The sequence below is a fragment of the Crocodylus porosus genome, unplaced genomic scaffold (assembly GCF_001723895.1).
Source record: "Crocodylus porosus isolate Cpor-Errol unplaced genomic scaffold, CroPor_comp1, whole genome shotgun sequence".
Lineage (NCBI taxonomy): Eukaryota > Metazoa > Chordata > Crocodylia > Crocodylidae > Crocodylus > Crocodylus porosus.
In genome coordinates this window covers 662200-673772 of record NW_017728890.1, presented here as the reverse complement: position 1 = coordinate 673772, position 11573 = coordinate 662200, and the positions used below count along the sequence as shown (strand labels likewise).

The 11573-nt window shown below is 52.1% G+C and overlaps 1 protein-coding gene across 4 annotated transcripts; it reads left to right on the top strand.

Moving 5' to 3' along the window:
- The first annotated feature begins 3928 nt into the window (after positions 1–3928).
- Positions 3929–10796, top strand: ASB8 (ankyrin repeat and SOCS box containing 8). 4 transcript variants are annotated; one of them, XM_019555054.1, is made up of 4 exons: positions 3936–4090; positions 4399–4560; positions 7705–7809; positions 8440–10796. In XM_019555054.1, exons 2-4 carry the CDS (start codon positions 4444–4446, stop codon positions 9070–9072), a joined length of 855 nt encoding a protein of 284 aa, XP_019410599.1. In that variant the 5' UTR covers positions 3936–4090; positions 4399–4443; the 3' UTR covers positions 9073–10796. The 4 variants fall into 4 exon arrangements, with proteins under 4 accessions (XP_019410625.1, XP_019410599.1, XP_019410609.1 ...); XM_019555064.1 differs by lacking the exon at positions 3936–4090 and adding an exon at positions 4124–4183 and having other exon boundaries at positions 4373–4560; XM_019555072.1 differs by lacking the exon at positions 3936–4090 and adding an exon at positions 4126–4222.
- The last annotated feature ends 777 nt before the right edge of the window (positions 10797–11573 follow it).

The window sequence follows — 11573 nt, the reverse complement described above, 5'->3', positions numbered from 1 at the left end:
CTGTCAGAGCCTAAAGGAATTAGGAGCCTTCATCTTCTTCTTCTTCTTATGCCCCTAGCCTTGGCAAGAAGATGTGAATTAAGGTCCCTAGCTTGACTTTCTGTGAGACCCTAAAGGAGTTAGGAGCCTTCATATTATTATTATTATTATTATTGTTATTATTATTATTATGTCCCCAGGCTTTGCAATAAGCTGTGAATTAAGGTCCCTAGCTTGGCTTTCTGTGGGAGCCTAAAGGAGTTAGGAGCCCTCATCTTATTACTATTATTATCATTATTTCAGACCGTGGTCCCAGTGCACTAGGAGCTGTCCAAGCCCAAAACAGGCACCCCCAGGTGCTGCTCATGTAAGTACAACTGGTTTAAACTTGCAACTGTGTAGGTGAAGGGAGTGATTATTGACTGCTTCAGGAGAACCCCGCGTGTGGATGCAGGTCTAGCAGTGTGATGTGTGTTGGACCAGCCTCGCTGGTTCTCCTTCCCTGCAGGAATGAATCAGACCTGCATGTGTCACAGTTATATCAGGGTCATTGCAAGCACATGGCAGGAGTGTGGGGTTGGGTGGGGAGAGGAGCAGTGAGACTGAAGATGGCTGGGGTCAGGGGAAGGCTAGGAACCGGAAGGTCCTTTCTTTATTATGTTTCCCCCTTTGCTGTGCTTCTTCATCTCCACCAAGAGGCGGATTTGGGAGCTCTATGGTTTTAACCCTTTCAAGCCCCAGGCAGGAAGGAAAAACCTCAAACAAAGAGCCTGCGGGCACAGCGCTGCCAATCCAGGGCTTGCTTTGCAGGGGTCCATGTGCACAATAAAAATAAGGGGGGAAATGAGCTTATTGCCACTCCTGCAAATACAGGCTGCAATAGCAGGACTGGGCATGTCAAACCACAGATCTCTGGTCTGAAGGGGCTGCATCGCTCACTGATCCAGGCACGGATGCTGTGTGACTGCTCTCACAGTCGCCCTGCAACCACTGGGGCTAGTGGAAAGCTACCCACGCCCAGTCCCTAGACGAGCTGTTATTTTTGACATGCATCACAGTAGCTTTCAGATCCCAAGGGGATCCAGGACTTGTTGTACACAGTGCTGCATGCATGATCTTGATTTATGACAGGCTGCAACAAGCGGGTAGGACAGATTTTTTTTAATTAAATGTATCCATGTTCCTATCCAAAATAGCCAAATCAAATTTCACATCCATGCAGCAGGCCAGAACCATAAGTAGCCCTACTACTGGCAAACATCCTCCACCCACCCCTGGGGCTTCAGATGTTTCCAAATCCTTTGGCAGGCATCCTACTTGCAGGCCCAAGCCCGGAGGCTTGGGGTTCGGATATCCCCAAGTTTTGCTTGCCTTTAGCTGGGTATAGGTAGGGGAGCAGGGTGAGATGGGGCAGAGACAGGAGGATCTAAGGAGGTAGGACCCCTAGACAAAGAGCTGGGAGAGCTGTGTGTCGTCATGGTTCTGCCACTGATCTATATTGCCAGACACAAGCTATTTTACTTCTGACCTGACATCTGTCAGTCTTGTCTGTCTGGATTATACATTTGATGGGACCTTTGGGTTTATACTCTGCCGAAAGGGATTAAACAACTGTCTTGTCTTGTTGCAAATTCTTGTGAGTTTTTTCCCCCTCCCCATAAAGCCCCAGCTCCTGGACTCATGTGATCTCATGCAATAATTTCAGCATGGGGCATTGCTAGAGCTGACAGCTGCCAAGGAAAACTTTAAAAGTATGAACTATAAGGCTCAAAAATCAGAGCTTCAGAGACCCAAACCTATTAGGGCTAATCTCATTATTTTAAAGCAAATCGTGCAAGCTAGGCCCGTTATTTGGAATGGCTGGGATTCAAAATGCTCTTCGTCAGATCTCTGAGTGTCCTCGCAATATCAACGACTTTATTTTCTTACATACACGGGCCCCAGAAGAAGATACACTCTTTGTTTTTGAATGAGGGGAAAAAAAACCCTCTTTCTTTATAATAAGTAACTGAGCAGCAGCAAGGGAGCAGAGCCTGTTCGGTGTTCTCCACCCTGGGGATCACAAGCAGGGCTACTTGCGCTGTAGCCTGGCCGACATATAAGTGACAGAAGGTGCTGGTACCGAAATTCCTCCCTTCTAATTTTCCAGCAGTTATTTTTTTGGGGGGAAGGTGTGTTGTATGTGAGACAATACAGTAATGCCGAGTGAGATGAATGCATTTTATTTCTTGTTTTTTAAAAATGATTTATGGCTGATAATTATTTGAATTGTGGCATCACCCCGGAGCCCAGTCAAAACAAGGTTCCACTGTATTAGGTACTGCATGCTGCAGAATACAGCAATGGGCCCAACCCCAAAAAAACGAATTGTTCCTGCTCACCTCTCCCACCTGCCTGTTGTCAGAAAGGCACAGCCGCCAAAAAGGGCAACGGGAAAGAAAGAACAGGGAGATGCCCCTGTAAAAACTAGTAATATAGATGTGTTTGGGGCTTGCTCTGGCACTACATGGCCGAGACGTTTAAACACTGCGGGTGATGTGTGGTCCTTGTGAAGCTAGTGGTCTGTGGAAGTGGTGCCCACATTTTTTGCCCCACAGGTTGGGTGCGTGGTGCCAGGTTGACAACAGGCTGGATCTGGTGAGTGGGGTGGGCATGGCCAGGTTTTAATTCCTGCAGGCAACAACCACCCACCTGGGGCCTGGTCCCCACCTGCCTGGGGTCCAGTTCTGGTGCATAGTAACCATGCGACCAGGGGCCGATTGCAGCACGCAGCAATAGCCTACCTAGGGCATGGTCCGGGTGCGTGCAAACAGCCCATTTGGAGCCTGATCCCAGCATGCAGAAATGACCTGCACAGGGCTCAATCCCTCCGTGTGTGGCCCACCTGGCCAAGGCCAATCCAGCTGTATAAGGTGTGTGGTTGCACCACTCTCCAATACTTGCATGGAGCCCCGTGCACTTGATCACACAGCGCTGTGGGCTGGATCCAAGCCCTGGTCTTGTCCTCCCTACGCTGCTCAGCCCTGCTGCTTTCAGCCAGGGTTTGCTACATCTCCCAGCAAGGCAGTAACTCCACTCGAGCGGCCTGAACCCAGGCTTTCCATCCTGCTGCTCCCCAGTTCGAGCCCTGCTCACAACCCACACGTTGGGGCAGTGGTTGGAACGATCCAGGCCCTCTGAAGAAAGGCTTGACATATCCGTAGGGCAAAACAAAGTGGCAGCCATTGGGCTGGGGGCAGCACACCGCACCGAGGCCCATCGAGCTGGGAGACCTCTCCCTGGCAGCGTCTGTTTGACCTGGTGCCCGTCAGCAGAGGGAAACGCTGCCGAACCCATGCATGACCAGACCCGTTGGGCGAGGTGGAAGGGCAGGGACAGCCTCGCAGAGAGGAGCAGGCGCCGGGTAGATTATATCCCTGGCAGGGGCTCCAGGGGGTTGAGGTCATGGCCTGGCCCACACCCACTGGGGAGCCGGCTCTGGCCCCAGGCAGGAGGGCGCCTATTGCCCAGCTTTTGGGGGCAGTGTCCCAGCTACCCCAGTGCAGGGCAACCCCCACCCCTGCTCAGCCTCTGAGCTGCAGGGGGCAGAAGGGAGCAGGGGCCAAGGGGACTGGAGGAGAGCAGGGTGTGGGAGGAGCTTGTGAAACAGCTGAGGTGGAGATTGGAGGAAAGCAAGGTGAGGGGCGGAGCCTATGAAACAACTGAGGTAGGGATTGGAGGAAAACCAGGTGAGGGGCGGAGCCTATGAAACAACTGAGGTAGGGATTGGAGGAGAGCAGGGTGTGGGAGAAACTTGTGAAACACTTGAGGTGAGGATTGGAGGAGAGCAAGGTGAGGGGCGGAGCCTGTGAAGCAACTGAGGTGGCGATTGGAGGAGAGTTGGGGGAGGGGCGGATCTCCAGGGCCGGGCTGGGAGGGGAGGCAGAAAGAGACGGGAGAGGGTGAAACGCAGGCGGCGGGGCGCCGCTTTCGTGCTGCGCATGCGCTACCCCCTCCCTGCAGCAACGCTCGTGTCCCTGCCCCCACTTCCGGTCGCGAGTTTCCACTTCCGGGTGGCGCTGACAACCCCTTCCGGTCTGAGCTAAGCGGTTTAGTAGGGGCGGCGGCGCGGGTGAGTGTTTCCCCTCCCCTTTCCGAACAGGAAAGTCGGCTTATCTGAGTCTCGCGTGGGCCCGGGGTTTTTCCCCGCGCGAGAAGCCGGCTGGCCCCTGCCAGGCATTTGGAGCAGGCCCGGGATTCCCAGGTAGCTCAGCAAGGAGGTTAAAACCTGCCCTGAAACATTTTCTTAGTCTCGACATCCTTCCCCTGGCAGGAGATGAGCTGCTGGCATGCCAGTGGCAGGCCAGGGCCGATGGCATCTCCTTGGTAGGGCAGGTCTGTCGGTGGAGGCGAGTCACACTTTCGCTCTCTTTCTCCCAGACTCTTTAGAGCATGTGAAGAAATCCCAGGAGCCTGAGTTCCAGCATGTGGTATATTATGCAAAGCATTCAGAGTAAATACTCCCTGTCGGAGCGGTTGATCCGGACCATCGCAGCTATACGCTCTTTCCCGCACGATAATGTGGAAGACCTGATCGGCCGGGTACGTCCGCACACGGGGGGTGTTGGGGGTGGGGGCTCAGCCTACGTGCGCGTGAGGCATAAGCCAACAGGTCGAGCAGGAGCCGGCGTCCTGTTGCGGGCTGTTGCTGGTGCGGACCTGGGCCCAGTCGGTGCTTCTCTTGAGTATTGTTTCTCCTCCGCTATTTGCATCTTATCCACTTAGATTCAAGGCAGTGATTGTTTTATTGCGCTCTTACGGGGCTTGAACACAACGGCTCTCTGGTTTCATAGCATGGTAGCTGGGAAGCGTGACTCGGGAGCAGCGCTGCCATGGTGGATGTATAGTCACCGAGCGCTTGGATGTGTAATTCGGGGCGATTCTAGAGATAAGTCACCCGTTGTTGCGTGTTGCATTGTGTTGTGCATTCACTCTCCACTGCTTCCAGCCTGAGCTCCCTCTGGTTGATCCGTATCTCTCCCCTGGGTGAGACCGTGCCCGCAGGGAGGCAGGTGCCATGGAGATGAACGTCATTTAGGGAGAGCAGGAGCTGTCAACAAAAGGGAAGGCCGGTTGGAGGCCCGGCAGATGGACTGAAAGACGGGGATGACGGGGGTGTTGCGAGCACCTTGTGGATAGCTCCAGGAGAGCAAGATTCGCCTCTTCCCCTTCAGGGAACTTAGATTTGTTGGCTGATTGTAGCGCTGCTTCTGCTGCCACGGGGCTTTCTGTTACGTGTCTTGTGCCACTGCAGTTCACATTGCTACACACTTCCAGTTCTCACTTCTGTTTTCGCCTCCCTCATCCCTTTTCAGAACAGAATGGAGTTATCGACAGGAAGCATGCAGAGGTCACCGTGGGGCACAGCCTCAAAAATTTAGATTTAAAAGGGGGTAGAGAGAGAGAGAGAGTTCTGGTGTGTCTTGGGATTTTGAGTCTCAAGAATCAGGTTGGGGGTTTTTTTCTGCCTTTTTGGTCACTATCACAAGGCTGAGAATTTGCTTTTTAGAAAAAAGCGCACAAAATCAAGAGACTAGAGCAGAGGCAGGCAAAGTCCAGTCCCTGGGCTGGATTGGGTCTGTGGTGGACTCCATTTTCCAGCAGCCCTTGCCCACATCTCTGTGGTTGGCTTCCATGGAGATTCCAGGAGTGGTGGGACCATGACAGCTTGGGGCCAGGGCTTCTGTGGAGACTGGTTCCAGCAGTGCTGGCTGGGCGGGGAGCTGCTCTAGGGCTGGGATCTTGCAGCAGAGCTTGGGCAGAGCTGCAGCCCTCTGTCCACACACCCCTGGACAGGGTCATGCAGGCAGTGCACTGCAGCTCTGCCCTGGCTCTAGACCACATTGTCACTGCTGCAAGATCCCAACCCTGGTGCCAGATCTCCATGGAAACCAGCTGCAGGGACATGGGCAGGGGCTGCTGGGAAATGGAGTCCGGCTGCTGGCAGGATCTGCCATTTTGCCCACCCCTGGACTAGAGGGACTGTTTTGAAGGGCAAAGCTGAAATTGAAGACTCAGCTGTCAAGTTTGTGATTGCTCTTTCCTTAAAGTAATTCTCTTCAGCTGTTGGACCCATTACCAAAACCTTTTCTTATCTTCCCCTGACCATCTTATTTTCAAGGGAAAGCTGGTGGAGGAGGGGCAAAAACTTGAAATAGTTCAAAGCCTCAACATTTAGCTAGTCTGAGCTTTTAATAGTGCTGAAAACTGGCCCTATGGCTTTACACACGTTTCCTGCTCACATCTGCTGCTGGAGCCACACAAAGCTGCCTTTCTCTGCAATAAAAATCCCTATTGTTTTAATCTTTGTCTCTGTGACACTCCTAGCCCTCCAACAACATTTTAAAAAACAGCCCTGCAGCCTGTTGCCCCACTGATTGTACTGTCAGTAGTAAAGGCTGTCCTGAAATTTCTGCCCCCACATATAAACATTCCAGACCTATGCATTAGCTGATTAAAGTATTTAAATAACAAAAAAGTAGAAGCATTTTAAATAATCCAATACATTTAGTTTTCCTATTGTCTATGCTAGTTAATGAAATTAAAATACTGAGGTTTTTGTTAGTTTGAGCTGCTGCAGAAGTTCAGTGTGTGGGGACATCTGGGGGATATCGAGAACTCTTAGAACTGAATTAGTGGGGCCAAGGTTGACTCAACCCTGTAATCAGTGAGTCAGGGTGGGATATTTTCCCAGCTGCAATCAAAGAGCAGGAGTTTTCCCTGTTAGCCACTTTAGGGGTGGGAGGAGAGAGAGAAGGCTCTTGTCCAGTTCAGTCCAGACTGAGGCACCTCAAACCAGAGTCCTCTTCCAGCAGACTTCAGTGTTAAACTCTTGTTTTGAAAACTAAACTTGAGGCCTTCTTTAAGCCCCTGCAAAGGCGCAGCGGGGAACTCACCATTGGGTGAGATCACTTGCTCTGTTATACTTGGCAGAGGATCTAGATTAGGCTTGACTGATCCAGGCAGCTGCCAAGCTATTTTAATCCCCAGGTATTTCAAGGTTATGAGGGCTCAGCAGACGTGCTGCAGATCAGCTTGGTGGTTAAGAGAGCCTTTGAAAGTAGGCACAATCAATCCTTCACTTCCTCTGCTGTGTCTTGCAGCTGGAGAGAGCTTCAGACTCGGCACTGAGGGACTCTCTGCAACCTCAGACAGGCAGAACAAGCTATCACAAAACAGAGAGAACCAGAGGCTTTGTGCTGGTGTTGATTCAGGGGCAGGATTGATTTTTAGGCTCACATCTGCAGTCATGGTTTTCCCTTTAAATGACCAGGTGGTCAGACTACGTGTGTGTGGGGGTGGGAGGCGGTGGTAGCGGCAGCAGGGTGGGGTGTAAGGATACAAGCTAAAGGTGCTACAAGTAATGTAGTAGCAAGTGATTGGCTGCCAGGGATTCCCAGATCCTGAGGAAATGCAGTTGGGTGCAGGAAGCATCTCTTTGGTCTCTCTTGTCCAGCACCAGAAGGCCCTGGTGCCTGCAGCATTGGAATAAACATTATATGCTGCTTGTGGAACATCTGTTGACAACCTCTGTCTAATAACGTTCCTTTAAGAAAGGGCAACACTTCCTGGCTCAAAACTGTCTTCCGTTGAGCTGGTTTGTGCAAGCTACAGATGCTGCAACATTGAGGGGCCCAGGGCAGCTGGCTTCAATAATCCCACTCTTGGTTTCCTGTGTCGCTTCAGGGAGCGGACGTGAACTGCATGCATGGCACCCTGAAGCCGCTGCACTGCGCCTGCATGGTGGCTGATGCTGACTGTGTCGAACTACTGCTGCAGAAGGGGGCAGAGGTAAACACATTAGAAACACCCCTCATAAACGAATCTGGGGCCGCCTTTGGGTGCAAGGTGCAGCAAGTGCACAGCATCGTGCAGCTTGGAAAGAGCTGTGCTTTTGGCTTTCAGCCTGGGCCTGTCACATGCTCAGCAAGCTGGAGGTTTTGCCAGACTCTGGCTCTTTTTAAGGGATGCACAAATGCTGATTTCAAACACATAAAAGTATGTGTCTGTATGGCACTACTGGTGTGTACCTCGAACCCGTCTGGCCAATGTGCTTTGGTAGAGAAACCACTGAATAAGGAAATGGCTGCTTTCCTTGCTTTGCAAAGTGCCTTTCAGCTGTTGGGGGTCTCGTGGATAGGTCAATCTGGGGAGGAAGGATGAGCAGATGAGTTTGTTGGCACCCAGCAGCAGGGGGTTGAAGACTGAGGTTGCTTGCACAAAGATCGTGTGAGCACCTTGCTCCTGTGCATCTTTCTTCCCTGTCTAGAAGACAGAAGCAAGAGCTGTTGGCCTCCCAGGTAGATTTGCATTAGCTGAGTGGGCCAACCCCAGTAAAACAGTGCTGTACTTTGGTGGGAGCTCAGTGGCACCCCCCCTTTCCTGATGCTTCCTGAGGTTCGTTGCTCTTTCCCCCTCCAGGTCAATGCCCTTGATGGGTACAACCGGACAGCCCTCCACTATGCAGCTGAGAAGGATGACACATGCGTGGAAATCCTGCTGGAATATGGTGCAAACCCCAATGCGCTGGATGGGAACAAGGACACTCCTCTGCACTGGGCTGCCTTCAAGAACAATGCCGAATGTGTGCGTGCCCTGCTGGAGAACGGTGCCTTCGTCAATGCCCGGGACTACAACAACGACACGCCCCTGAGCTGGGCTGCCATGAAGGGGAACCTGGAGAGTGTGAGCATCCTCCTTGACTTCGGTGCTGAGGTGCGGGTGGTGAACTTGAAAGGGCAGACGCCCATCTCCCGCCTGGTGGCGCTGCTGGTCCGGGGTCTGGGCACTGAGCGCGAAGACTCCTGCTTTGACCTTCTCCAGCAAGCTGTTGGGCACTTCGAGCTACGGAAGAATGGGAACATGCCCCGGGAAGTGACACGGGATCCCCAGCTCTGTGAGAAACTCACAGTACTCTGCTCGGCCCCTGGGACCCTAAAGACGCTGGCTCGCTACGCCGTGCGCTGCAGCCTGGGCGTGCAGTTCCTGCCAGATGCCGTGAAGGAACTCCCCTTGCCGCAGTCCCTGAAAGATTATCTTTTGCTGCTTAGATAAGGGAGAGGTGAAGCACTAGTGGATTCTGGCCTGGATTCCTGGCCCCAGTCCCTGTGCTGTGTGGGGACAGTGGTAGTAGCTAGATGTGTGGCTTGGTCTGTGACTTCACGCGCGCTGGGTTCCTCACCCTCGCTCTGACGGGCAGGCTCTTGACCAATTGCTGTGCAAGATTCCCCCCTCCAAGTTCTAGAGCTCCTTCTGCTTTGTCCAGCTGAGTCCTGCTGCAGAGCAGCGCCTGGGATGGCATCCTCCACCGTGATGTCTGGTACCGTTTGTGTCTTAAGAGGCGAAACTCCTTGTGGTTTTCCAGCAGGTGCCTGTTCTGCCCTTCCGCCCTCAGGGTTTCTCTTCAGTTCCAGGGTCCTGCCTTCTCCTGTGGCATAGCTCATTTTCCCTGCCACTGCATCTAACCTGCTTTCTTGAGACTTCACTAGAGAGAGGCCTTCTGTGGTCAGCCGAGCAAGTAGACAAAGGGGTCTGTTTCCTTTGGAGGCATCAATGTGGAGAAACAAAGAAAGGAGCATGGGAAGAACCTGGGTAGTGGTGGTTGATGTGACCCGCTGTAGTAAGTGTGTATGGGGGCAGTTAGCATCCATGTGGTCTCAGCTGAGCCAGCTGGGCAAAAAGCAGGCCTCCAGCTTGCTGTGAGACCTATTGATGGTTTAACTCTAAACCAGGAACAGGTGCCCTAGGCATGTGTATTATGTGTGTGTTCTGCATAGTGAGGGGAAGGTAATGCTATCCCATGGCCCACATGCACATGTACTTGATGCTCTCAGCACCATGTCTCCTACACCACCACCCCTCACAGCTCCAGCCCAGCGCCCTATCGGGAGCAGCAATGGCCGAGGAGAGGGAAGGGAAGCCCTACGTACACTCTGGTCTCTCCTCCCCAGCACGCTCTGCTTTTCCTGCTCAGAATCCTCCAGAGGCATCCGCTTTGGTTGTGGGGGAAGGAACATAATTGCTCCCTGAAAGGGTGTCAGCTCCTTGCATTGATACAAATTGTGTCAACACAGGGACCCTGGGAAATAGCTAGAGTGGGTTAAAGCACATTTGCATCTCTGTGTGGACCCTCACAGTAATGCCTCACCATTCTTGACCCTAACAAACAGCTCCACAGAGCCACTTCAAGCAGATCAAGCCATCTTCTGAAAGAAGGAAATGCCGAAGTGCAGTGAGAGTTTGCACCTTCTCTGGAGTTTGCACCAAGAACACACCTCTCACCTCTTTTGGGCACGTGTGTGCATGCATGTGGTACTCTGCACTATCAGTTCCAATGTAGCCTGGTGCTTTTGCACCCTGGAACAGCACGGGTGGTTCACAGCTCATCGTCCCAGGAGTTTCGGCCTCTCTGGAACACTCATTCACACAGTAACAGGTTTGAAGTTTGGCACTGTCCTACACCCCATTTCACAAACTTAGGATGGCAACAGATGCAGGTGCTCATGGCGCTTTGCTGGGGGAAGCCAGGCAGAAATCCAGCAGTGCCATTTGTCTGGTACCACGTCTCCATTGTGAACGGGACATCTCCAGCAACTGAGGGTGGCAATGTGCAACCTGATAGAACCCTCCAACACAAGGAAACCACGGGGTTGAATTGCTTCTCCTAAGAATGAACAGACTTTGCTGAGAATAGCGTGGCCCCCCTCCTTCTGGTTTCCCTAGCGATTTGTTGTGGCTGTCTGTGTTTTCTGTTGACAGAAATAAATCACTCAACACAAGTTGTCAGTGCATTGAGCATCCTGTGAGCCCCCTCTATGCCAATGTCCCTTCTTGCTGATGCTGGGCACTGTGGGACCCGTCTCTGTATCCAGGCCTCTGCTCTCATGTAGTTGGGCAGGAGCCCAGCAGTAGTCTTTGGAGTAAAAGCTCTTTGAGCTTTGTCCTTCTTGGGGAGCAGCTGAGTTATGGTTGGGGGGAAGTGGAGGGGTGACACTTCTCAGTTGGCCAAACATGCTGTGTATGGATAAGTTCTTAGCCATGGTTATCAAGCAAAGGACCTGTCAAAGGTACTTGGCACCTATGGAACTAGGGTTTGCTATACAGCCAGGAGAACACTTTTTGCCCACATTAACTTAATCTATACTGAGTGTTCAGCATTGTAAGAGCGTGAAATACTGTCCCATGTCAGTCTGCAGGTCTGTCAAGTCCAGCATCCCATCTGTCCCAGTGGCAGAAAATGTCTAGCTGTCCTGCCCAACCTGCCCTGGTCAAGACTGCTTTCAGTAGTCAGGGACCCTGTTTGATCTCCTCTCCCCTTCCTCTACCCTTTCGTCTCTTCCTTTTGTACTCAGATAACTGACTTCACTTTGTACACTATGCTGTTGTTTTACAACAGCTGATTACACAAACTTCAGTTTATGAAAGCTTGTGCTCTATATACATCTTAGTCTTTTCAGTTCATATCTGTACCATAGAACCAACTCCCCTACTTTTGGGGGTAGAGCCTGTTAGTGCATGTGTGAGCTCAGAAACAGGTCTGTACTTAGCTGTATGCT

What these genes read in the sequence shown, in the direction of transcription:
- ASB8 (XM_019555054.1), top strand. Translation starts at nt 4,444, where the DNA reads ATGTGGTATATTATGCAAAGCATTCAGAGTAAATACTCCCTGTCGGAG. An exon ending in TGGAAGACCTGATCGGCCGG is followed by an intron (nt 4,561 to 7,704) that starts GTACGTCCGCAC and finishes GTGTCGCTTCAG; the next exon opens with GGAGCGGACGTGAACTGCAT. An exon ending in TGCTGCAGAAGGGGGCAGAG is followed by an intron (nt 7,810 to 8,439) that starts GTAAACACATTA and finishes TTCCCCCTCCAG; the next exon opens with GTCAATGCCCTTGATGGGTA.